The sequence below is a fragment of the Chrysemys picta genome, chromosome 2 (assembly GCF_011386835.1).
Source record: "Chrysemys picta bellii isolate R12L10 chromosome 2, ASM1138683v2, whole genome shotgun sequence".
NCBI classification, from domain to species: Eukaryota; Metazoa; Chordata; order Testudines; family Emydidae; genus Chrysemys; species Chrysemys picta.
The window spans coordinates 3943821-3971028 of NC_088792.1; the positions used below are offsets into that span (position 1 = coordinate 3943821).

The following is a 27208-nucleotide window of genomic DNA, read 5'->3' on the forward strand; positions in this document are numbered from 1 at the left end:
ATCCAGCAACCCAAAAATCACTCAAAGGGAAAGGACACGGCCCAATTTGCTGGGGTGGGTCTTTTGCTCATGGTTTGTGTTAGGAATCCGGTTTGTGGTGTTTTTCCAATTTAATGCTGATGTCGTTTACCTCATGTTATTAAACATTTTCTGCTAGACTCAGACTCCGTGCTTGCGAGAGGGGAAGTATTGCCTCTTAGAGGCGCCCAGGAGGTGGTATGTAATTGTCCCAGGTCACTGGGTGGGGGCTCGAGCCGGTTTTGCATTGCGTTATTGAAACGGAACTCCTAGATACAGAACCCGGCCCTTGTTGCTGCCAACTTAGATGGGCAGGAGGGTTACATATATATATATACACACACACACACGCAAAATATTTCCCCCCTCATTTTCATATCAAGAAGTTTGGTCTTTAATTGCTGTAAAAGGCCCCAAGGAGCCTGCAGAGGATTCTGCCATGAAGAGAACCTTTTTGGAGGTCTTTAAGGGACTGTTTACCAATAAAGTTTCTTGGCCTCAGCATCGTTCGGAGTTTGGGTTTTTCTGGGCCACATCCTGAAAGGTGCCAAGGCTCAGAAACTAAATGAATCTGACGACTGTAGCGGATGTTGAGCCTTTCTCGGGTGTTCCCCATCTACATTTAGACATTCCCTTTGCCACATGGGGAAGTTGGCATTTTGGACGAGGATAGTCCTTTCAAATTAAGTGTCTGTCACCAGCAGTGCATTTAAACAGCCTCCTGCTGTGTAAGTCACCTGCTGTCCTGTACCAACCTCAGTGACCCTTCAAGTTTTAAAGGACAGTCTGCGCTGACCAGAGTCCTCTTTCGCATGATTCTTTTGGTGCTTTACCAAAGTCACCTTTAGCCTGAAGTGTTCACCACATTCAGTGCAGGTGTAGGGCTGCTCTCCTGTGTGGATGAGCTGGTGGTTTAGCAGACACTCCTTCCGAATGTAGCTCTTGTTGCATTCCACACATTTATAAGGCTTCTCTCCAGTGTGGCCCTTCTGATGTCTAATAAGATTTGACTGGCAGCTGAAGCTCTTTCCACATTCCACACATTTATAAGGCTTCTCTCCTGTATGGACCGTCTGATGTCTAATAAGATTTGATTGGCGGCTGAAGCTCTTTCCACATTCCACACACTTATAAGGCTTCTCTCCTGTATGGACCGTCTGATGTCTGATAAGGCCTGACTGGCAGCTGAAGCTCTTCTCGCAGTCACTACACTTGTAGGGTTGCTCTTGCGCGTGACTATGCTGGTGTTGCCGGTAAGTCTCCCTCACTCTGAAGCTCTTCCTGCACTCAGTGCACTTGTAGGGCTTCTCTCCTGTGTGGATACGGTAGTGACTGGTCAATTTGGATTTGGTGATGAAGCTCTTCTCACACACGGTACAGGCATAGGGTCTCTCTCCTGTGTGGAGTCGCTGATGGGATAGCAGGACAAACTTCTGCCGAAAGTTCTTCCCACACACAGTACAATGGAAGGGTCTCTCTCCTGTGTGGCCTCGCTGGTGACGTAGGAGGTGTTTCTTTTGGATGTAGCTCTTGTCACACAAGGCGCACTGATAAGGCTTCTCTTTGCCATGACTTATCTGGTGATTTATAAGACTCAACTTCAGCTGGAAACTTTCCCCACACTCTTTACAAGCATAGGGTCTCTCTCCAGTGTGGACTGTGTAGTGGTTGGTCAGCTTGGATTTCTCATTGAAGCTTTTCTCGCATTCCGTACATTTATACAGCTGCTCCCCCGTGTGGATTCTGTGATGCTTGATGAGAATAGACTGGTAGCTGAATCGTTTCCCACACACAGGGCACTGATACGGCCTCTCTCTCGAGCGGATTCTGTAGTGACTAGTCAGTCGTGCTTGATCAGGAAAGCTTTTGTCACATTCAGTGCAAGGATATACTTTCTCTACAGTGTGACGTTTCCGATGAGATTTATCAACAGTCTTGCAAGCGAAACTCTTTGATTTCTCTCTTGCGCAGGGCTGTGGTTTTGGCTGGAGTTTACCAGAACCTGCCTCACACGGAGTAGATTTCCCAGGTCTGATCTCTGCAGGGTTCTCCAGTTGTATATTTGAGCTGCCCTGCCTCTCGGAGGGCATTCCTACATTGGGACTCCGGAAAAACTTCTCTGCAGATCTACCCGATAACTTCTTGGTCAGCTCCAGGCTCACAGGACCTTCACCATGATGCCGATCCTCAGATCTGACCAAAGCCCCTTCACCTGATAGAATAAAGGATTATTATTATTTGCATACATTAGCATCTAGAGGCTGTTCTCTGCACTGGACAAAGCACAAAGTACGAAAGTCCCTGCCACCTATAGAATCCAGACAGGGATTTAAATAAAATGCTTGATTTTTAAAGAAAGCCTCTTCACCTGAAAAGGGGGAGGGGGAGAGGAGAGAATAAATCAGATGATGAGAGAGCTACACTGCCCATAGTCAGCCAGGCGTGGTAGGAAGCCAGGACTGAGGTCGGAGATGACGGAATGTCAAGTTCTGGTTACAAAACAGAACATGAGAAAAAGGCAGAACCTTTAAGAGCTCATCAGAGTGTTGTTGGCATTTCCAACATTTTACTCATTCACTGCATCCAAGTTGTTTGAGTTACTCACCGGCGCTGTGATCTGGACGGCTCTCTTGTGGTTCTGAAGCTGGCTGATATCCAATAGGTGGCTCTTCCTCTTGCTTGGTTCGGGGTGAAATGTGTATGGAAATGGAAGATTCTGTTCAGAGGAAAGAGAATCTCAGTGTATTTTTCTAGTGTTCACAGAACATTTTTTTAAAAAGAGTTGAGACCCAATTTCAAACCTCGGCCAATTCTTTGCCAAAACAGACAGGTCTTCTGAACACATACGAACACGCCTGCAGTCATTTAAGGTACATCGATATGCGGATAAAAAACCTGCGGCTGGCCTGGGTCAGCTGAGAGGGGCTCGGGCTCTGCGGCTCAGGCTGGAGCCTGTAGAGATTCTCCGGCTCAGGCTGGAGCCTGCGGTCTGGGACCCTGTGAGGACGGAGGGTCCTAGAGCTCAGGCTGGGGCTGCAGCCTGAACTCTACACAGTGATTTTTAGCCCCAGAGCCTGAGCCCTGCAAGCCCGAGTCAATTGAATTGGGCCAGCCCTGGCCCTGCTGTGGGAATTTTATCCCTCTGCAGACAGACCATTACAGGCTCCCCAGCGCCGCACTGCTGAGCTCCCAGATGACAGCCACAATTAACAGGCCCCCAACACTTCCCATTTTAACTTTCCCTTTGAAAAAAACCAAAACCAAAAACATTGAATTCCACATTGTGTTGATGAGATTCTAGGACAGGGGCGGGCAAACTTTTTTGCCTGAGGGCCACATCGGGTTTCTGAAATTGTAAGGAGGGCCAGTTAGGGGAGGCTGTGCCAGGCGTGGCTCAGCCCCCACCCCCATCTGACCCCCCCCGTTTCTCGCCCCGACAGCCCCCCCAGAACCCCTGCCCCATCCACCCCCCCCGCTCTCTGTCCCCGATCACCCCCAGACTTCCAACACCCCTCATTCCTGACTGCCCCCCCCGGACCCCTGCCCCATCCAAGCACCCCTTCTCCCTGACTGCCCCCGGAACCCCTGCCCCTGACTGCCCCCCACTGCCCCATCCAACCCCCCCTCCTTCCTGACTGCCCCCTGGGACCCCGCCCCCATTCAACCCCCCCCCGTTCCCCGCCCTCCGAGCACCCCGAACCCTATCCACACACCTGCCCCCTGACCACCCCCTCCTGAACTCCCCTGCCCTCTATCCAACCCCCCCGCTCCCTGCCCCCTTACTGCGCTGCCTGGAGCACCGGTGGCTGGCAGAGCCAGCCACGCCACTGCTCAGCACAGAGCACCGGGTCAGGCCGGGCTCTGCAGCTGCGCTGCCCCAGGAGCTCACAGTCCTGCTGCCCAGAGCATTGTACCGGCGACAGAGCGAGCTGAGGCTGCGGGGGAGGAGGAACAGCAAGGGGGGGCTAGCCTCCCGGGCCAGGAGCTCAGGGGCCAAGCAGGAGGGTCCCACGGGCCAGATGTGGCCCATTGGCCGTAGTTTGCCCACCTCTGTTCTAGGACATGGATATCCCTGTGCCATACATAAACAATATCATTCCTTCACAGCCCTACATAATCGGTCACCACTCACCTGTCTTGGTGTCTGTAGACACTTCCCTTTCCTCTGGGTCCCCTTGATCCCTGACACATGGCTCTTCCCCTTGTTCAATCCTGGACAGAATGTCAGGTTTGGAAATTGCATAATCTGATCATGGAAACAGACACCAGGGATCATTATGCTTCATTAATAGCCACTGAGTACTTGCTACAATGTCAAAGGACTGAGAATTACGTTAAACCAATCCCCTTCCATCACCAGAGATGACTGGCAATTTGAGTGTAGACAAAATAGTAAAAAAAACATAAAACATGCGGTAGAAGATCAGTTTTGGACCCTGCAGCTGATTCAGAAATAGCCACATATACGGGGAGCTGTTTATTTAATCTCGTCTGGTTCTGAGCAGGTAGAGATAGATTTTTCTGTCCAATCTCTGCGTGTATCAGTTAAATACACACAAGAAAAATATAGCTAGTACTTTGATACTGGACACTAAAGTATTAAACCCATCCTTGGGTATTGTTAGTCTCTTTAAATGGGGGCTGTGTAAAGTGGATCAGTCACAAAAGTTCTAAGTGAATGCTGATCTACCCAAAACCACGGGAAATGTAAAAAGCTCTGATCGTGGAACTTCTGATAAATGAATGAAAATACATCATTACCCAGTGAGAGCAAAGTCTCATAGTTGCTCTTCATCACATTCTTGTAAAGTTCCTTCTGCCATTCATCTAAATTCCCCCATTCCTGCTCATTGAAATAGACTGAGATCTCATCAAATGTCACTGGGACCTGAAATCACAAATGTGACACATTCAGCACCGTCAGCTGCAGTTGTTTCCGGACACCTGCATCCCGTGACTTTATATCAAAGGTAGCGGTAGAGGTTGGTAATGCCTGAAAATAATTTTTATTTTCTGGTGTCACGTTAGTAGCCAATGAAAAAAATCTCTGGTTTCTGCCCTGTATCTTTTTAACAAATGTCCCAATCAGAAATGCCAAAACCACCATACTCAATTTAGCCTCCTCATTGAGCAAGTGTGTGGAGTGCGCGTCAAGTATCCTTTCACAGGAGAGAGATTTTTTTTAAATTTCACTTATCACTAGCACATAATATTTTCTTATGAATTTCAAATCCAGGGCACTATTGCACACCCAGAAGGAAATCTAGTTATCCCTCAAGTCCTATTTTGAGGTAGTTGTTCATTAAAGGATCTACCTCTCATAGGTACTTAAGAAGACTCTTTACGTTGGCAAAGGGATTGACAATATGAACTAATAAAGGAAATGGGAGTTACTGACCTGTAACTAGAGAGTCTTCAAGATGTGCGGTCCCTATCTGCTTTCCACTGCGGGTTACCCATGTGCACCATGCACCCAGAGCCAGAGAATTTAAGGATAGTATCCACTGGTCTGCCCTGACTCAACTTGTGCCTCCGTCCGAGGGGATAAAGGGCAAGGCCAACCGACCATCTCTCATAAGAACATAATAAGAACGGCCATACTGGGTCAGACCAAAGGTCCATCCAGCCCAGTATCCTGTCTACCGACAGTGGCCAATGCCAGGTGCCCCAGAGGGAGTGAACCTAACAGGTAACGATCAAGTGATCTCTCTCCTGCCATCCATCTCCACCCTCTGACAAACAGAGGCTAGTGTCACAACCCCAATGGCCCCCTCCCTCAGGGGTCCCCTGGGGAGGCAGATCAGCATTGTATGTTGCTAACGCTGGTGCAGGCATTGCAAAGCATTTTGGGAAGGGTCAAAGGTGCGAGTGTGGAGTGAAAGGTTCCTTTGCAGGTTGCAAGAGGCCGAAGAGGGAGGGAGGGAGAAGAGAACGGGTTAACTCGACCCTCCAGCTACGTCTGAAGATAAGACACGGACTCCAGCCCAAGGCCACGGCACACAACCGACTCTCGGCTGCCCCAAGAAAGATGGGGGCCTGGATTCCAACCCCGAACAGCCGTGAGAACAGAGCAGTAAACTGAACAAGACTGCAGGGGATGGCAAAAAAGCTAGTGAGACAGCGAAGACGAGCAAGGGGGAAAACAAGTTTCGCGTCCCTGAAGCCGGTGTGTTTTTGGGAAAGCTAAGGAGGTGTAGATAAATTTCTGATAATTTTCATATGACTTTACATTGTGCCTCTTCATATAACCTTGTGGTGGGTCTACCCACGTGTGACCTCTGTTTTCATGGAACTTTGTATCAAAGCCTCATTTAGAAACTTTGCATTGCCCTTGGTATAATATTATAGCCCCTAAGGATAGAATAAGATAGAAGAAAAATTTCTTTTTGCTAGCAGTAGAACAAGAGCTCTCCCCCCCCCACTCTTAATCAATTGCCCCGTTGAATGAATGAGGTGTGGATGAGCAAGGCATGAAAGGCAGCACCTCCAGACAGCCTCAACTGTTGGAGAGGGGCTGGGAGCCAGACCCAAGGACAATAAAACGTGTCAAGTGGGCTCATTAAAGACAAGCAGACATACCGACGGCCTCGGGGGTTAAAAGCGAGCACCTTCTTTTGGAAACACCCTCTTTGCAGCATTGGGACAACACTCAAAAGAAAGCAGCACAAAGGACCAATGGACACAAACACAAAGTTTGAATCTGGTATAGATTTGCATAAGAGGAAAGCTGCTATAAAAGTGAGGTGTCTTGCAGAGGACCCCGGGTCTCGTCTTGTCAACATGGGAGCATGGATCCGGATCGGCAGAAGCCCGGCTCCACCCCCTCCCCCCATCTAACTCACCTGGCCAGTGAAGTTAAGGGGAGCAACTAATTGGTAACAACAAGACGGAATGGGTTTGTGTGTGTGTGTGAGTGTAAGTGTAATATATTATATGCATATAATACAGTGTTAATGAATACATGTATTACTAATAAATGTGGCGTTTTGCCTTATTCCCCCTGAAAAGATCCTGTGCAGTACTTTAAGTACAACAGAGGCCACAGAAAGCCAGTTTGGACTGGTACAAAGAGCATGGGGGACAAAGGTCCCTGAACAAAACGCCCACAAAAGACCCCAGGACTTAAAACCCTCCTAAGAGCTGAAGCAAATCGGAGACCAACAGCGGACCCTGGACGACCTGTGCACAGGACAGAACTCTCGTCCACCCTTCCCCCTCTTCTTCTTACGTTATACCTGGGCTTGGCCAGCCCTGGATTGTGTGTGAGAGAGTATGAAAGTGGGTTAGGGCACGGGCACTAACGCTTTTTTCCTTCCTCTGAGTGACATGGGGAGCACCCCGCACTCACCGCTGTTATTTTATTAATAAAGCTTTAAAATTTAGTCACTAGGTGTGCTCCTTCATCTCCTCCCCTAAAGATCCTGCAGCCTCAGCCCGATCACCTGATGCCCCAGGCAGATTGGTAACAGAAATCTGTCACACTGGAGACACCATTCCTTACCCATCCTGGCTAATAGCCATTAATGGACTTAATCTCCATTAATGTATCCAGTTCTCTTTTAAACCCTGTTATAGTCCTAGCCTTCACAACCTCCTCAGGCAAGAAGTTCCACAAGTTGACTGTACACTGTGTGAAGAAGAAATTCCTTTTATTTGTTTTAAACCTGCTGCCCATTAATTTCATTTGGTGGCCCCTAGTTCTTATATTATGGGAACAAGTAAATAACTTTTCCTTATTCATTTTCTCCACATCACTCATGACTTTATATACCTCTATCATATCCCCCTTTAGTCTCCTCTTTTCCAAGCTGAAAAGTCCTAGCCTCTTTAATCTCTCCTCATATGGGACCCCTTCCAAACCCCTAATCATTTTAGTTGCCCTTCTCTGAACCTTTTCTAATGCCAGTATATCTTTTTTGAAATGAGGAGACCACATCTGTACGCCGTTTTCAAGATGTGGGAGTACCACGAATTTATATAAGGGCAATAAGATACTCTCCATCTTATTCTCTATCCCTTTTTAATGATTCCTAACATCCTGTTTGCTTTTTTGACTGCCGCTGCACACTGCGGGGACATCTTCAGAGAACTATCCATGATGACTCCAAGATCTCTTTCCTGATTAGTTGTAGCTAAATTAGCCCCAATCATATTGTATGTATAGTTGGGGTGTAGACGCAAAGAAACCTTATCTTTATGGAATACAGTGCAAGAAGGAACTGCCATCATCGCTCCAAGCTCGCCAACCCTTCTAGCTGAGGAGATGGCTATTAGGAAAGTGACATTCATGGAAAGGAGACATGGAACAGGAAGCTAAAGCTTCAAAGAGGGGGAGGGGGCTTGTGAATACTGAGAGAACAATGTTCAGGTCCAATTGGGGAGCTTGCTTCTGAATAGGCGGGAAGGTTCTGATTAGGCCTTTCCAGAATCTAGTGGTCAGTAGATGTGCGAAGACTGAGTAGGCCTGAGAAGGTGGATGGTATGTGCTGATTGCCAACAAGTGGTCTCACAAGGACCAGATGGACAGGTCTGATGTCTTCAGAGAGGGGATATAGTCCAAGATGAGAGGAATATCTGTAGTTTCTGGGAGAATGCTCCTTTGGCATGCCCAAGAAGAAAAGCGCTTCCATTTAGCTAGGTAGCATCTTCTAGTAGAGTCTTGTCTACTATTAGGAAGGATGTCTTGCATGGCTGTGGTGCACGAACATTCTAAGGATGATGGTGCGGGTTCCCCAGCCTGGGTCTGACTGGGGCCTCATGGTCTTCTCCATGAGGTATTTGCAGAGACAAAGTTCCTGTCCATCTTGGGCATGGCTGGGGAACAATCAGCAGATACTACACCTCACCGTGATCTGGGCTTCCCCAAGGCAGTCCAGGCAGCACGAGTGGTCGTCACTGTCCAAGAAGGATCTTGGGCAGGGAAGCACAGAGTTTGAAGCCCAGAGTCCAAGGCATAGTCTGGCACCCAAACAGGGTACCGGGGGGAGAGGAGGGGGAAGCAGGATTTCCCCCAAAGAGACTAAATCTAAACACTAAGAGATCTGTAAAACACTAAACTATAAACTAAAAACAGTAAAAACTATTTAAAAGCTACATCTAATTCTTGTTTTATAAGCCAAAAGTACAGACAGTGGAGGTTCTGACCCAGACCATGCAGCGGTGACAAGGAACTGGAGAGACGGTCGGTCTCCTCCGCCCTTTATCCGCCCGGACAGAGGTGCGTGGTGAGCCAGGGCACATGTGTGGACCAGTGGACACTACTTTCAAATTCTCCAGTTCCGAGTGCATGATGGAATACAATAGGGACCATCACTCGAAGAACTTTCCCATTTCTATGACTATATGACACCAAGATTTGCTTCTGCCCCTCAGCACCAGCTGGGATATCGTTACCTTGGGGACTTCTCCCTTCGCGCCTGGGGGGAGTCTCAGGATCCAGAAGTTCCTGTTCTTCAGCAGGTTCTCCATGTTCTCCAGCCTCCTCTGGAGCAGCCCGTACTCCTGGATCAGAGTTCCCAGTGCGGCCAGCTGATTACCAAACTCCCCAACTATTTTCTCACCGTTGACTAATTTCTTCTCAGCCGACCCTGTTCTCCCCTCCAGATTCACCAGTCGGGAGGGAAATGAATCAACCTTCCCCTCCATGGTGTGAACTGCAGCCACTACAGTCAAGGATCTCTCTGCAGCTTGATCTGAGCCTCTCACAGAAATTCTTTCGGGCACAGTAGGAAGCTGTAAATGAGTTAGATGCTGTGATGCCACGTCCCATTCAGGAGCCTGTTTGAAAGGGCAGAATATAAACATGGAGTTGGCGTCACCCACTGATTTGGCAGACTGTCTGCTAGACAGACAAACAACATACATGCTGCAAGGGTACTTGGTGCTTTCTGGGGCTGGATCTTTATTCTACAGGAGTCACTCTCTTGAGGAGACCTGGTCTGTTGACATTTTTGTTATTGGGATAAGTTTTAACAGTATATAATTGCTGACTAAACTGTATCAGCCTGGGATTTGACAAGCATGAAAACCTCAACTCCATCTGTAATACCATTCCAACCCATTCAAATAAATTCTGATGTTGTCTGGGTTCTAGAAAGGGCCCATGTCAGTCGCATAAGAAGTTTCAGATACATCTGGACCCTCCTCTGGCTGACAAATGCGGCCCCATTTTCTAAAGCAGACCTTTCAGACATCACTATTTTGTCTGCACTAGTGAGTATGTTTTATTTTGCAATAGGTTAAGCAGGTTTGAAAGTCAATAGCCCCTTCTCTGGAACATCTGTATCAAGTACAACAACATGTCTTCACTCACTGTTTTCTGCCTAAGGCCAGGTCTACACTACCCCAATTCGAACTAAGGTACGCAACTTCAGCTACGTGAATAACGTAGCTGAAGTTCGAAGTACCTTAGTTCGAACTTACCTTGGTCCACACTCGGCAGGCAGGCTCCCCCGTCGCCTCCGCGGTACTCCTCTCGCCGAGCTGGAGTACCGCAGTCGACGGCGAGCACTTCCGGGTTCGACTTATCGCGTCCAGACTAGACGCGATAAGTCGAACCCAGAAGTTCGATTGCCAGCCGCCGAACTAGTGGGTAAGTGTAGCCAAGGCCTAAGAGTCCCACATACCCAATGCAACCTCAGTGAAAATAAGCGTTGTATTTGTCTAACTATTTAGGTAATATTGTTGTTTTAAGGTTTAGAATGGGAGACAGAACCCAAAAGAATCCAGAGCTCTCTTCCAAAGAATGTTGTTAATTCTTTGGCACACAATTAATCAGTGCTCTCTGGAAGTACTGACCCTGATTTGAGAACACTTCAAAAAAAAAAAAAAATTGGTCAGCGGAAGACCCAGGTCACGCATGGTTTATAGTAACCCAGCGAGGATCCAATGGCAAAGCTGAAATGTAAAATCCAAATCTACTTTTCCACCATTGGCAGTGACTAGACTGCACACCGGCTCTTCCCCATGCTGTCCGTCTGCAGCTTTAAAGGAGCAGAAGAAAGATATTTCTGGTAAGTCTTTGGGAAGGTTACAGCTAAGGGACAAAGTCTACACAGAGATCCACAGGTGCTGGAACTAGGGGTGCTGCCGCACCCCCTGCCTTCAAGTGGTTTCCGTTCTATACGGGGGTGACACCGTTTAGTTCAATGGCTCTCAGCATCCCCACTATACAAACCGTTCCAGCGCCGCAGGGCAGATCCTGTTCCAGAGGAGAGAGGGAGACATGCCAGGCCCACGGCACTGCCAGCTGTGCCCGGCAGCCGGGCTCCACGCTAGTCAGCGATTATTGATTCCCTCCAGCAGTGGAAGCCGCCCGCACCGCTGCGTCCCGCGCACCCTACAACCCTGGGGCGGGGTTACACACTGCAGATTTCTCCATGCGCAGCCCAAGCCGGGCACGGTCGCTGCTGGCCGGGTGGGCCGGTCCCTGCGGCTGAGGACCAGCAAAGTCCCGGTCCTTGCTCAGCTGCAAACGGCCCCGCCCCGGCTCCAGCCCCGCCCCCGCCCGGTCCTTACCTGGGCAGCGGCCCGCTCGGCCATGGCCCCCCCGGGCGGGGCTTCTCCAGCGGGCCCGGCCCGGCCGAGCTCCGCTCCCGCTCCGGGCTGGGCAGAGTCCCGTGTCTCGGGCTCGTTCCCCGGGTTCGCCCGGCTGCCGGACCGAACCAACGCCCTCAGGGAGGCCTTCGTGACACCACGTGCCTGCGTCTACACTGGCTCGCGCTGCTGTAAGTGCCCCAGTATGAGGCCACAATAACACCAGGCAGGGACCGGAAGAAAGTGGAGCCATGTTCAACTTACCGGCTCTGGTCAATGAAGTGTGAGTGTAGACACCCTCACAGCCCTCCAGCAGCTGTCCCACAGTGTCCAACCGTGATGGCTGTTTGTGAACGCCTGCAGAGAAAAGAGGCTGTGGATGCACAACTATAGACCGCTTGTAGACATGTGGACATGTACAAAGATTGCATGGGGGAAGCAAACAAAGGGGTACCACAGGGATCAGCAGCTGTGCCCCGTGTGGCCGGGGCTCCAGCTACGGCAAGAGTCAGGATCCGTTTGCAGTGGAGTTTCGATCTAGCCAGCTTTCAGAGGGTAGCCGTGTTAGTCTGTATCAGCAAAAACAATGAGTCCTTGTGGCACCTTAGAGACTAACAAATTTGTTTGGGCATTTAGCCAGTCCCATCACCAGCCAAACATGGCTGAACCGAATCCAGGGGCGGGAACCTCAGCTATGTGTCTGCAGCTCGCATTCTCCCTTACAATGTTTAAATGTGAAGATGGCACCAGCCCAACCCCAATTTAGCAGGACAAGGTATCTACTGCTCATTGTTTTACTCGCCCAACAGAGGAACAACAAATAGAGGTAGAGTTGTTATCTGCTTTTCATTCCCCCTTAGAGGGAGGCAGGGAGGGACCATGAGCTTATTTGTTATTGTACATCGGATTCTCTTCCTGAAAATGCTGCTACAAGTTTAGAACCTGTGGAGTCAGTATTGTTGTTTATTATTTAGCACACACAACATATTAGGCACCTTATGGATTTTTTTAAAAATAAACATCACCTATGGACAATATTAATGATGAACTCGCAGACTGTACTGTAATCACAAACTGGACAGATCAGTGTGACAAGGAAAGTTTATTTATGTCAGCAAGACAATTCAAACCCATTCAAATATGAAGGGCAGAAAAACCTTACATGGCATTGCCAGACCTTAACCTAGCTACTCAGCAGACGTAAAGACTCTGAAGGCTATATAGGTTTTATTCTACTGTCCGCTTCACTACACTTCCTGGCAAAATAATATGCTATGGCCCAAGGCTTATTTTACATTTTCAGGGTAACCAGGGCCCTTGAGGAAATTCACAGAATTTTGTGACCCCCTATACAGGTAAAGGCATAATATGGCCATTGCACAATGGGGTCTTGGTCTATGACTAGAGCTCCTAGGCATGACAGTAATACAAATAGTAAATAATGTTTACTGTGTGCCTGTAATGTCACTTCTCTCCCCTCCCCATTTACACACTTCAGCGGCAATCGGCTAACAAATGCTGGATAAAGATTTACTAGATTTGGCATCTTTCCTGCACTTCTTTGACAGAGTTCAGATCTACTATCATTTATTTTAAACAGGGGTCCCCAACACGGTGCCCGTGGGCGCCACCGCGCCCGCTGGGGCATCCATGTGCGCCCACCTACTGGCCGCCGGACAAGCAGCCCACCGAAATGCCGCCGAGAAGCAGCAATGTCAGGAAGCGCTACCGCCGAAATGCCACCGATTTGGGGGCGACCCCTCTTGACACTGCTTCACAGTGGCATTTCGGTAGCGACACCTCTTGACGTTGCCACTTCACGGCGGCATTTTGGCAGCTGCTTGTCCGGCGGCCACGGTCCTCAGCGGCTAGTTGTCCGGCGCCCGCCCCACGGAAAAGGTTGGGGACCACTGTTCTAAAACATCCCCTTGGACTAGAACAATTGCTTATTGTGCTGTGCTCTCGGATGTTTTGCTCATGCTGTAACTCGTCATTTGACAGCAATCACTTAAAAAAAAAATCTTTATTGAATCTTAATAGCAAACTAGCTTCAAATATGGTACATATGAGATTGTTGCAACATAACAACAGGATACCACAAAAAGCAGCATCAAAAATACAAGTATCTACATAAAGACATCTTCATGTTTATGGATTGTATGTATATTAATTCTGTTTAGAGACACAGTAAATGGCTTTGCAACAGTCCTCTCCTTGGGTAAAGAAGGGATTGGAAAAGTCCTGTTCAAGTAGTCATCACACTAGCAATAATGTTCCATATTTTATTAGTGGTGGGCATAAATCTAAAGTATGTTTTCAGGATCTGTGTTGTGAGAATAGGGTTGCTTTTAGCAGAGATTCAAGGAACAAACATTTAAATAAGATGTTAACTGAAGTCAGAAAAGATACTTCAGAAATAACAGTAGTAGTAAAGACAACTAACCTTGCATGAAAAATACCTGTTCATTTTACACAGTATAACATTCATTGCTTTTTTTTGGGGGGGGGGGGGGAGGTTAAATTCACATACAAACTATTCACTTATCCACTATGGGTCCAATCTTGCTCCCATTTAAGCCAATGGCAAGATTCCCATTGATTTCAAGGGAATGGGAAACAGGCCCTATATCTTTGGAAACAAAACATAAAACTTATCTTCGTTAGTTCCAAATGGCCTGCTGAAGCTCTATATTTTCTTTTTCACTTTATTCTTGGTTCAATAAAGTCTTTGCACTTTCTTTATCACACATAAAGATACTGCACTTCACTATCAAAGCAGTGTTTTTTAGCAGGATATAATAATGTTAATTCAGTGAAACACTTAGCAGAAGGCTCTTAGGAAGGCGAGTAGTCCTCTTTTTTGCAAATGTGCTCAGTCCCAGATGGCGGAAAGCCCATATTGTGTCATTTGCACACCCTATCAATGTGCTTCTGCCTACCTGCAAGTGCAATTTTCACGAAGTGACAGATACAAAGACTGGTTCCTGGTTCTTTTACTGGTCTCATTTCCAACTAAGGAAAAACAATCCATGTCAACAAAAAAGGAGTCTTGTTCTTGGTCTCCCTTCAAGATTTTGAGCTGTTGGTCAAAAAAAAAAAAATACAGAATGCCCCATTTCTATACCCCTCCAAAACTCATGCCTCCTCTAGCTATTAATTCCCATTGCATTCTATAGGCGCTCACCCCTCTTGCCAAACAGCTTTCACTGTATTCTGGGGGAGAATCTAATTTTATTGTCAAGCCTCTTCAGTGTTCAATGTTTTCTGCTTAACATTTTATTTGATTACCATTTGTACAGCATTTGAACATATAAAGTGCTATATGACTAGGCTTGGAAGGATTAGATTTTTATCAGTAAATGTCAGAAAATGTCAATTTCACCACAGGTAGCACAAATCAACAACAAATATTTCCATCAATAATAACTGCTGTTTACAGATAAGCAAAGTAAGAAAAATGCCGATTGAGAACTTATTAAGGTCAAATCCAGTGATTTAGACTTCTGAATAAGGCTCGTTACAAATGGACTAGAGAATGAATAATTAAAACAGGTCGGATTTGTTGATTTAAGGATATTTTGACACATGATGTTGGAAATTTGTGTTTTAATGGTTTATAAAGCTTTAACTTTTTGCATCTCAATGTCTACCATCTTGAAATAATTGTCTGATCCCCCACAATTTCCTATAACTGTGAAAATTCAAACTGAAACAAAAAAAGCTTAAAACCCATGATTTTGCACAACAGTGAAAGTGTAAATCAATAAAAAAAATTCAAATGCTTAAAATACACTCATATTATCTGCTAAAATTATATTTAAAAATATCAAATTCTGCCAAGCCTATATGTAAACGCTAGGTCCTACTATTGTTCTGCAGAGCACTTGTGGAGCATGAGGCTCATGCGCCACAAGTTGATAAAGTTTTGCATCCTCAGTAGCTATTGTTTACTGGTGTTGTTGGATGTTCTGCATTTATCTTCTACCTATCACCAATATTTGCTCAGGAAGACCTCTGTAACTGAGCTATTGCTACCACATGGATCCTTCCCAAGGGTGCGAACGACTTCTGTTGTACTTGTTGCGCAAGAGGGGAAAACATTCTACACAGAGTTGTTTGACCAGATTCTGCTCTCAGTTGCACCTAAGCCACTAATTGCAGGAGTGTAACTAGAGTGCCAGATTGAGGCCTCTATTTCAGGGGGTTCTTGAACCAGTTCATGGTTTGAATCACATTTTAATGGAGAGATCATTTAGGGGATCAAATGCCCACTCATTCGTGATTGCAGAGAATCCCTATTTAGGAGCGCATATCATTCTACAGCAACTGCTTCCATGGGAAAGTAATAATTGGAAAGTATTTAATGTAGGTTTAGTTGTCTCTCAGGTGATTTAGCAGTTGTAAGGAGAAGTCAGCAACATGAGACCAGACAGCTCTCTGCATACCCACCACCAAGCAGTCCGTGGACCACTTTTTGCTCTATTCAAGGTGCATCTTGCAAAATTAATTATTTTAACTGCTTACCTGCCAGGTAATAATACAAACATTTAATAGAGGAAAAATAAGACTAAGTTAGGGCAATTAGAATAATAAAAATCTTGGCGAACCTCCCCATTAGTTCAGTTACCAGTAGGGTTGCCAACTTTGTATTTAAAAATCAGACACTCCAGCTGGAACCACCCTGCCCTAGCCCCCCGAGCCCTGCCCCACCTCTTCCCCCAAGGCCCCACCCCCATTCGCTTCTCTTCCCCCCTCCCCAGTCACTTGCTGCTTTTCCCCTTTCTGCCCCTCTGCCCTGGTCAGGAGGGACACGCCTGCACAGCCAGGGCTGGGAGCTGCAGCCGCCCAGTGCAGGTAGGAGGCGGCCCCAGCTGACTAGGAGCTGGCACAGATTAGTGACCAGGCGCCTCCCCGCCCTCAGTGATGGGACTTGTTGTACGGTCAGTAGATTGGACTGGACGCCGTCAGATCCCCTTTTTGACTGGATTTTCTAGTCGAAAACCGGGCACCTCGCTACCCTAGTTACCAGGCATCATTCATTGAAAACAAATGTTATTATGTATACTACAATGTAGCACTCTTCACTGTACAGCTGATCATACAATACCACATTTTACTCTTTTCCCCCTCTTTAGTTCTCCCTAACTGCTCATATGTAGGCACAATTGGGCAATGTTAAAGTCAACTCCCTGTAGAATTTGGAGGATTTATTTTAACACCCCCTTCCCTGCCCCCCCACACACACCCAAGACAAGAAAGTCCACATCATAAGGTTTAAAAAAAAAAGGGGTGGGGGCACAAAATCAGGTGTTTTTTAATTGTTTGCAGGCCACCTTTAAGCAAGGCATTTAACAAGATGCACGGGTTTGGTAAGATTTTCTGACCTATGTTTGATTATGTTTTTAAGCAGATGACTCCACTGTTTTTTTTCCCCTATCTCCATCTGCTGACGCTTCCTCTGAATTTGGAGCCAGTGCTGCTTTTGGTTTAGAGAGAAGAATAATCCCACATAAATTTTGCCTCTCGTCATTCATGTTGCACAGAAGCGACAGAAAGGAGACCATTACCCATGTCTGTTTTCTCTTCCAGGAGCTCAAAAATGAAGCCTGCATCTCATGTGCTGTAAATTACTCTAAACTGTGGAAGTTTGAACTACATTTTGTCTTTGGATTACTAACATGCGTTGGTGCTTTCACTCACTGTCATTTGACTGCGCTTAATGGACTTTACCATTTATTTCCTGTTTTTAACATCAAGAAGCCCAATCTCTTAAACTGATCTAAGGCTCTTTGAAGCTCTAATTTCTATCTAAAATTCTGTGAATGATCTTGCTCTGTTCCGTAAATTCTCTGGTGATGTGATCAAAGGTTCCTCATGTCAAACTTCTCCCATGTTTTCTGCAATGATACAGTCTCTCTCTAGTATAGGTTAGTTGGTGTTTTAGAATATGCTTTTTTGAATAAAAATTTTGGTATAGTCAATACACTTTTATATGTCCGTTCTCCCCCCTTGCATGAATCATTTTGATAGCTAATAAATTCAGTTGCTTCTCAAGGTTTAAACCGATGAGCTACAATGACAGATCCAATTCAGTGTTATACAATGTCTTCTTACACAAAAGCTTTTCCCATAGTTGGTACATGTGTATGGTCCATATTCTCAGATGGATTTGTTGGTGACTGAGTAGAAAATGAGTTCCCATAAAGCTTTTGCCACAGTGATTACAGGCAGATGTTGTGAGTCCGTAAGTGATTAGTAAGTCTTGGTTTCTCAGTAAAGCTTTTCTCGCATTCTGTACATTTATAGGGTCTCTCTCCCGTGTGAGTTCTCTGGTGTCTAATAAGATCTGCATGGCGACCGAAGCTTTTTCCACAGTCTGTACATATGTATGATGATACAGGACTCTTTTTTGCATGAATTCGCTTGTGTTTTAAAAGACCTATCTTCAATTTAAAGGTTTTCTTACATTCTGTACATAGGTATAGTCTCTCTCCTGTGGGTGTCTCCTGGTAGAAAAGGATATCTTTGAATGTATTGGAATCTCCTTTCCCAAGAGTCGAGTTACCCATTCTGCTTCCAGAAAGATTCAACGGCTCTGTTGCTGTGCTCCAATGACTCTCGCAAGTTATTCCCTTGTCAGGAGTTTGGAAAACCAGGTCTTCTGATCTTCCTGAAAACGATCCATGCAGTTTCATATTTTCTGGAGCTTCCTCATTATCCTGCACTTCAGTTTTGATCTCAATCCCATCATCCACTGGAATAAAAAGAATCCAATCATTCATTTCATCTGCTTGGGAAAAGGAAATCTCCTAAGAATAAAACATTCCTGATCCATAATGCACACAATGCTTGTAGGTCATATTGCTCCTTGAGGGAAACAAAAAACAGAAAAGTGATAACTTATCGGACCAGTAAATAATGTATGTCACTCAAACTTTTGCATATGAAATGCCTCTCATAAGCTGCCAATTCCAGAAGTTTAAATAATTTAGATTGAAAGAACTCCACATTATGTCATCTAATCTATCTCCATGCATTTTAACCAGATAGATTTGACTTCGTAAACCATCCCTATTAGAAGCCATGAATATCACCAGTAATGAAGATTCTGCAACTTTAATACCCTCAAAATCCACCTGTGCCTCTCTATTGCTACTGCCAAAGCCCTTGTCCATCCCTTTGCCATCTCACTTCTTGATTTTTGTAACCTTCTCTGTGGCTGCCTTGATTCTAACCCCTTCCACTCTACTCCATACAATAAGCTGCTGCTAGTGTCATCTTTCTCCCTGTCACTCAAACTGAATCACTTAACTCCCTGCCCCCTTCACTTGCTCCCTCTTTTTTACTGCATTAAATAGAAATATGTCCTTTCCTTCAACGCACGTATCATCCTGTCTCCAACATCTCTGCTTTCATTTCCCCCTACTCCCTCTATATTTCCCCTGTTCTCTCACCTTACTGCTCCCTTCTCCGACTCTTAGCATTGCTCCTACATTTGGGACATCATCCCTCTTTGCCAAGCATCCTCTCTTGCCTCCTTCAAACCTTTTGTTAAAACATCTCATGGAATTCTCCCTACCTCATGCTCCTTACTAATAATTCTTCACCACCATCACCCTTCCTAAATTATTTTTCCATGTTAGTAATGGTGGCCATATAAGTACCAAAAGAGATGTTTCATCTTAGACCACATGTTCTGCCAGGTAGGGCATATATCATACCATTTATTTAAAAAAAGGTTATGTAAATTTATATCAGTATGATTTTTAATATTAAAAAAATACTAGTAATAACACAACATTTCATCCAAACACTCAGAAATTGGAGGGATGAAAGGAGAGAAACTGCCTTAGACCAGAAAGTTCACTGGTTCCCATATCTATAATGAACTTATGAGAAGATCTTGTTATAAAATAGCAATACATGAGAAAAGACAGAACTTTAAGAGTTCATCATGATGGTTTCTCTTGCCAGCTTTAAGTCATTTACATCTTCTGAGATGTCTTAATCCATTACTCACCTATGCGAGGATTCATAGACATTTCTCTTTCCTCCAAGCCCCGCTGAGCCTTGACACGTAGCTCTTCTCTAGACTGCATATCATGTTTGGAGACTGAATAGTTTGGACAAAGAACAAAAAAAATTCCCATAATATCTTAATATTCACTGGTTATTTTTTAAACTTCAAAGAATGTCACATTATCTAAAACTAAGATGCTTACATTGCTGTGACAGTAGGTAAACTGAGCAGAGGTAACAGTGTTAAAGGTGACCATTTTTAAGTCTGTTCACCTTTTCAGCTTATGAGACTTTTGGTCTACTTATTTATTTTTGTCAAAATCCCTGTTTTCATGAATGTCTGTTTAAAAACAGTGGCTTTGACCTCGCCATGAAAACCCAAGGGACTGGAATTTAAACTCTGCCCCTTGCTGACATCACTGCTATTTGCACACCTTGCAGCTGCAAATAGCATTTTCTTCTCCATCCCCACACAACTCCTATGTACTGACAGATTGCACTGCACCATCCCTACACAGCAACTGAGCATGCTCTATCCCAGGGATGCATGGGCTGAGCAGGACTTTCCCTGCAATTGCTCTTCCTACCTGCTGGGGGACACTAACACCAGACACTAAAACCAAGAGCAGGGAGACTCTCTCTCCTATGCTTTCAATGCTCCTGGTGCAGACACCTAGGTAGCGTGGAGAAGAATGAAGCTGCCTGATTCAAAGGCAGAGAGGTGAGGAGAAAAGAGATGCAGAGCTGGGGCAGAAGACACTGGATGTTAGGAGAAGGGGCAGGAGTCTGCCAGGGGATAAGAGCAGACGGGAGGCTGGGAGCACAGGGGTGGAAGGCTCTATAGTCACTAGAAAACACTCTCCAAAGAACATGTCATTCAGTCCATTTAATATTCCTTTGCAGTCTAGCAAATATCTCTGAAACCCACTGATGTCCCAATGCAAACGGATGGACATCATACCAAATGGACTGACGGTGAAAAATCCATTGCTATCTACATGGGAGGGATAGCTCAGTGGTTTGAGCATTGGCCTGCTAAACCCAGGGTTGTGAGTTCAATCCTTGAGGGGGCCACTTAAGGATCTGGGGCAAAATCGGTACTTGGTCCTGCTAGTGAAGGCAGGGAGCTGGACTCGATGACCTTTCAAGGTCCCTTCCAGTTCTAGGAGATAGGATATCTCCATTAATTTAATTTAATTTACATACTGCACAGACCACAGTGAGAGATTATGCCATACACTATCAAAAACTGAGGAACCACCTGATCAGCATCCTATACAGCAAACAGGAAAACATCAAAAAAGAGCGCTCCAACCTGGAGACTTTCATAAATAACCAACCCTCCACACAAATGGATTTTACTAAATTAAGACAAGAGATCTACATTACACACTTCACCGCTCTACAAAGGAAAAAGGACCGTAAGCTGTCTAAAATCCTACCTGCCACATGGGGCCACAACAGTGGTACCCCTAACTCACCCAGCAATATCGTCAATTTATCCAGCTACACACTGAACCCAGCAGAAAAGTCTGTCCTATCTCGGGGACTCTCATTTTGCCCTACCACCCCCACGAACATGATACAGTTCTGCGGTGATCTGGAAGCCTACTTTCACCGCCTCTGACTCAAAGAATACTTTCAAGATAACACTGAACAGTGCACTGGTACACAGATACCCTCCCACCAACAACACAAGAAGAACTACTCCACATGGACTCCTCCTGAGGGTCAAAATGACAGTCTGGACCTATACATAGAATGCTTCCGCCAACATGCACAGGCAGAAATTGTGGAAAAACGACATCGCTTGCCTCATAACCTCAGTCGTGCAGAACGCAATGCCATCCACAGCCGCAGAAACAACCCTGACATTATAATCAAAGAGGCTGATAAAGGAGGTGCTGTTGTCATCATGAACAGGTCTGACTACCAGAAGGAGGCTGCCAGACAACTCTCCAATACCAAATTCTACAGACCACTTTCCTCAGATCCCACTAAGGAATATACTAAGAAACTGCACCATCTATTCAGGACACTCCCTACACTAACACAGGAACAAATCAACACACCCTTAGAGCCCCAACCGGGGTTATTCTACTACCCAAGACCCACAAACCTGGAAATCCTGGACGCCCCATCATCTCTGGAATTGGCACTCTCACTGAAGGATTGTTCGGATATGTGGACTCTCTACTCAGACCCACCAGCACTCCCAGCTATCTCCGTGACACCACTGATTTCCTGAGAAAAAACTACAATGCATTGGTGATCTCCCAGAAAACACCATCCTAGCTACCATGGATGTGGAAGCTCTCTACACAAACATCCCACACACCGATGGAATACAAGCTGTCAGGAACAGTATCCCTGATGATGACACAGCACAGCTTGTTGCTGAGCTCTGTGACTTTATCCTCATGCACAATTATTTCAAATTTGGTGACAATATATACCTCCAGACCAGTGGCACCGCCATGGGCACCCGCATGGCCCCACAATATGCCAACATTTTTATGGCTGACCTGGAACAACGCTTCCTCAGCTTGCGTCCACTCACACCCCTTCTCTACCTATGCTATATTGATGATATCTTCATCATCTGGACCCGTGGGATGGAGACTCTGGAAGAATTCCACCACGATTTCAACAGCTTCCACCCCACCATCAACCTCAGCCTGGACCAATCTACACGGGAGGTCCACTTCCTAGACACCACAGTACAAATAAGCGATGGTCACGTTAACACCACCCTGTACCGAAAACCCACCGACCGCTATGCCTACCTTCATGCCTCCAGCTTCCACCCCGGACACACCACACGATCCATCATCTACAGCCAAGCACTGAGGTATAACCTCATTTGCTCCAACCCCTCGGACAGAGACCGACACCTACAAGATCTTCACCAAGCATTCTCAAAACTACAATACCCGCACAAGGAAATAAGGAAACAAATCAACAGAGCCAGACGCATACCCAGAAGCTTCCTGCTACAAGACAAGCCCAAGAAAGAAACCAACAGAACTCCACTGGCCATCACCTACAGTCCTCAGCTTAAACCTCTCCAACGCATCAGTGATCTACAACCCATCCTGGACAATGATCCCTCACTTTCACAGACCTTGGGAGGCAGACCAGTCTTCGCCCACAGACAACCCGCCAACCTTAAGCATATTCTCACCAGCAACCACACACCGCACCATAACAACTCTTACTCAGGAACCAATCCATGCCAACTCTGCCCACATATCTACACCAGCGACACCATCACAGGACCTAACATCACAGCTACAACATCACCGGTACATTCACCTGCACGTCCACCAATGTTATATACACCATCATGTGCCAGCAATGCCCCTCTGCTATGTACATTGGCCAAACTGGACAGTCCCTACGTAAAAGGATAAATGGACACAAGTCAGATATTAAGAATGGCAATATACAAAAACCTGTAGGAGAACACTTCAACCTCCCTGGCCACACAATAGCGGATGTAAAGGTAGCTATCTTACAGCAAAAAAACTTCAGGACCAGACTTCAAAGAGAAACTGCTGAGCTTCAGTTCATTTGCAAATTTGACACCATCAGATCAGGATTAAACGAAGACTGTGAATGGCTAGCCAACTACAAAAGCAGTTTCTCCTCCCTTGGTGTTCACACCTCAACTGCTAGCAGAGGACCTTACCCTCCCTGATTGAACTAACCTCGTTATCTCCAGACTGATTCTTGCCTGCATATTTATACCTGCCTCTGGAGATTTCCATTACATGCATCGGACGAAGTGGGCATTCACCCACGAAAGCTTATGCTCCAATACATCTGTTAGTCTTAAAGGTGCCACAGGAACCTCTGTTGCTTTAAGCCAAATCCGACTCCTGAAAGGGGCCCAGTGAATAGATCTTGGGAGACAGACCTGTCCTCGCTTACAGACAACCCCCCAACCTAAAGCAAATGCTCACCAGCAACCACACATCACTGAACAAAACCACTAACCCAGGAACCTATCCTTGTAACAAACCCCGATGCCAACTCTGTCCACATATCTATTCAAGTGACATCATCATAGGACCTAATCACATCAGCCATACCATCAGGGGCTCGTTCACCTGCACATCTACCAATGTGATATATGCCATCATGTGCCAGCAATGCCCCTCTGCCATGTACATTGGCCAAACCGGACAGTCTCTACGCAAAAGAATTAATGGACACAAAATCTGACATCAGGAATCAAAATACTCAAAAACCAGTGGGAGAACACTTTAACCTGTCTGGTCATTCAATGACAGACCTGCGGGTGGCTATATTACAACAGAAAAACTTCAAAAACAGACTCCAACGAGAGACTGCTGAGCTGGAATTGATATGCAAACTAGACACAATCAACTCCGGTTTGAATAAGGACTGGGAATGGCTGAGCCATTACAAACATTGAATCTATCTCCCCTTGTAAGTATTCTCACACTTCTTATCAAACTGTCTGTACTGGGCTAGCTTGATTATCACTTCAAAAGTTTTTTTTCCTCTTAATTAATTGGCCTCTCAGAGTTGGTAAGACAACTCCCACCTGTTTATGCTCTCTGTATGTGTGTATATATATCTCCTCAATATATGTTCCATTCTATATGCATCCGAAGAAGTGGGCTGTAGTCCACTAAAGCTAATGCTCTAATAAATTTGTTAGTCTCTAAGGTGCCACAAGTACTCCTGTTCTTCTTTTTGCGGATACAGACTAACACGGCTGCTACTCTGAAACCTGTCTATTACCTCAAGTGGTAGAGGTCTGTATGGATCTAAAGATCCTAATTCTGCTGATGACCCATGTGGGAAGGACAATATGGTTCCTCAGGATAAATTAAAAAAAGGAATACTTAAGAAATTTCATCCAAAAAACTACATTAAAAGAACATTAAGGTTACAAAATCAAGCATGAATGAAGGACACCTATAACCTTAATTCAGCCCCCTTGTGCTTATGCATTATGATAGTATATCATCACATAATTAAAGACTATGTTTTCAAACAACTCCTGCCCAATTCCTTGTAAAAGACGGATTGTGCTTTGACAATAGATATGGATTGTGTTGTGAAAGAGGTTGTTGTCTAGTCTGTAGGACTCCTGCTTCATTTGTTGCAGAAGTTGGAAGGTGTGCAGCAAATGAGGCAGGGAATTGCAGGAAGAGAAAGGGTGGCCTCATGGTTAATGCCACTGAATAGTGCCCTGGAGAACTGGATTCTATCTCTGCCTCTGCCGCAGAGCTCCCATGTGATGCTGAGCAAGTCACTTAAACCAACATTTTCACAGGTGGCTATTGGTTTTTTTTCCCCTGCAGGTGTTCCTAATTTTCTGAAACAGCACCACACATGGGGTTGTACTAATTTAACTACTTCGATAACCCCCCACCACCACAGCACTTAAGTCAGTACAAAAACTGTATACAGACCAGGTACTGGGAGGGGAGAGGAGGTGAGGTGGGGAAGGAGGGAATCAGACTAGGAGCAGCTCACACTACAACTTCATGATTAAAAGGTCCATGGGGTTTGTGATGTAATTCTTCCACCTAAAATTAAGCAAAAAATGCTGAGGATGGAAGTATGTGCCCAAAAGGCAAAGTTTAAGGGGGGGGGGGGGGGGGGGGGCGGGTTAAAAATAATCTTAGAATTTAAAAAAAAAAAAATACATGCTAAAATTTAAATAATCCTAAAAAAGATCAGAAAGGATTTGCAGATTACTTTAATAAAGATCCTGCAGACAGGCAGAATGTTTGAGTTTTGCTCCCTTCAGGAAATTCAGGGAGAATCCCAATCACACCACATGTACTAAACCACTTGGCAGTTTATAAATCAGCTGAAAGTCCAGATCCCCTTCATGAGGAAGAGAACACACACCTAATCTTTCCCATTGTCATTTTTTCTTGTTTTAGAGTTGGCATATAAATTAGAAGGGATATAATCACAAATTACTTTACTACTTTATTCTTGAAATATCCTTTCCTGAAGGAATGTTTCATCCACATCACACATGGAAAATAGCATCTGTGCATGTGTTGTTCAACATACACAACTAAATAGTGCATAAACATTATTCACAGAAGGAAAACGGTGGATATAGAGGTCTTAGAAACATGACTGTGTCTGTCAATCTCCTTTTATAGAAAAGGACGTATGGACTTGATCTTCTGTCACAAAGGTTTTGGAACATCTAAGAACTGATCCACCAGCAATCAAAGGATTTGAGAAACCAGACTGGAGCCAGCCCAAGAACTGTACATATTTCACAACTTCCAGAGAATGAGTGAAAACTGACCTTTACCCAGTGAGATTAAAGATTCATAATTGTCCTTTATCACTTTTTTGTAAAGCTCTTTTTGCCACTCTTCTAAATTCTTCCCTTCAGGAGCTGCAACATTATCAAATGTCCCTGGGACCTGAAATAAAAAATATTGCAAACTTAGTACCTATGATTACATCCTGACAAGGGCCTTTCTGAGAATATTAAATGAGCAGACATTTGCTGGAGGTTTCTGATGGCACTCATGCTACTGTATATCTCCTTTACAAAGAGGAATTAGATATTTATACTGCTATGTCTATGTCTCTCTCAAAGTCAGTATAATCGTTTCAAGGTGGTATTCCTTAGCTCTTCACTGAAATCATGACTTCCCAAGCAATAGAATCAAAAGGTAGAAGTAAAGACTATTAAAGTCATCTTGGCCAATCTCTGAAACTCAGTGCACTTGTTCTCTTCAGCACACTCTTCAGTGCTTTCTTTGTCCAATGTATTTTAAATTATTCAAGCTATGAGGCAACTCCACAGTTTAATAGATCTCACTGCCAGGATTTCTTTTTCCTGATAATCAACTTAAATTTTCCTTTGCTCATTTACAATTCCTTACTTCTATACTGTCTTGTACCACACTGAATAATTCCTCTCCCTCTTTAGCATTTATACCTTCCAAATACTGGCAGACTGTTGTATCGCTCTTTCACCAATACATATTTAAAAAAAAAAATTTTTAAATCTTTCCTTACAAATCAAACCCTCCAACCCTTTAATCTATTTTGTTGCTCCTTTTTTCATTTCCTTACAACTCATCTAGATCTTTCTGATTTGAGGTGAGCAGAGTTGAGTGCAGTATTATAGCTGCAGTTTCTTAAATCCACTTCCTCTTCCATTTCCCAGATAGGAAGTGCTTCTTTTGGCCTTGAATCTTGTGTAATGCCCACAACCTCCACACAGATTAAACAATCTCTGATGACATTTCTTTGCTCCTACAGTTATAAACATAACATTTAGAAAATTAAAAAAAAAATAATAATCAATGAAAAGCTAGTGCAAATACATCCAAGACTGCCAATTTCACATCTAGCTTGTAGCTCCCGGCCCAATTAATTTTAATATTAAAAGACACAAACTGCATGTAAAGTTGTATCAATACTTGCCTGATCAGTATTATTGTTCCCACGTGGCTTGTATCCATTTGGTAATATTAGGAGCGAACACTCTGCCTTTATGTATTGCCTTTCATTCAAAGGGGTATCTAAGTGTTTCACAAATGTTATCAATTGTACAACCTATGGATCCAGTTCTACAAATCTGTAGTCATATGAATATTCACTTTTACACTAG

At 45.1% G+C, this 27208-nt stretch overlaps 2 protein-coding genes across 13 annotated transcripts in view; both read right to left on the minus strand.

The window, feature by feature from the left end:
• Positions 1-11651, minus strand: part of LOC101931677 (zinc finger protein 398-like) — a 77729-nt gene extending 66078 nt beyond the window's left edge. For 5 of the 11 annotated variants that reach the window (XM_065586451.1, XM_065586456.1, XM_065586455.1 and 2 more), the window contains exon 1: positions 11536-11651. The gene's annotated coding sequence lies outside the window, so the exon portion shown is untranslated. The remainder of the gene's footprint in view (positions 1-11535) is intronic. The other 6 variants (XM_065586450.1, XM_065586447.1, XM_065586460.1 and 3 more) reach the window with 2 other exon arrangements.
• Positions 377-26011, minus strand: LOC101936541 (zinc finger protein ZFP2-like). Of its 2 annotated transcripts, XM_042860934.2 has the most exons (8): positions 25886-26011; positions 19574-19666; positions 11818-18420; positions 9412-9795; positions 4780-4906; positions 4151-4264; positions 2624-2734; positions 377-2230 (listed from the first exon to the last, which is right to left on the minus strand). In XM_042860934.2, exons 4-8 carry the CDS (start codon positions 9661-9663, stop codon positions 786-788), a joined length of 2049 nt encoding a protein of 682 aa, XP_042716868.2. In that variant the 5' UTR covers positions 9664-9795; positions 11818-18420; positions 19574-19666; positions 25886-26011; the 3' UTR covers positions 377-785. The 2 variants fall into 2 exon arrangements, with proteins under 2 accessions (XP_042716868.2, XP_023965482.3); XM_024109714.3 differs by lacking the exons at positions 11818-18420; positions 19574-19666; positions 25886-26011 and having other exon boundaries at positions 9412-10345.
• Positions 26012-27208: the final 1197 nt, after the last annotated feature.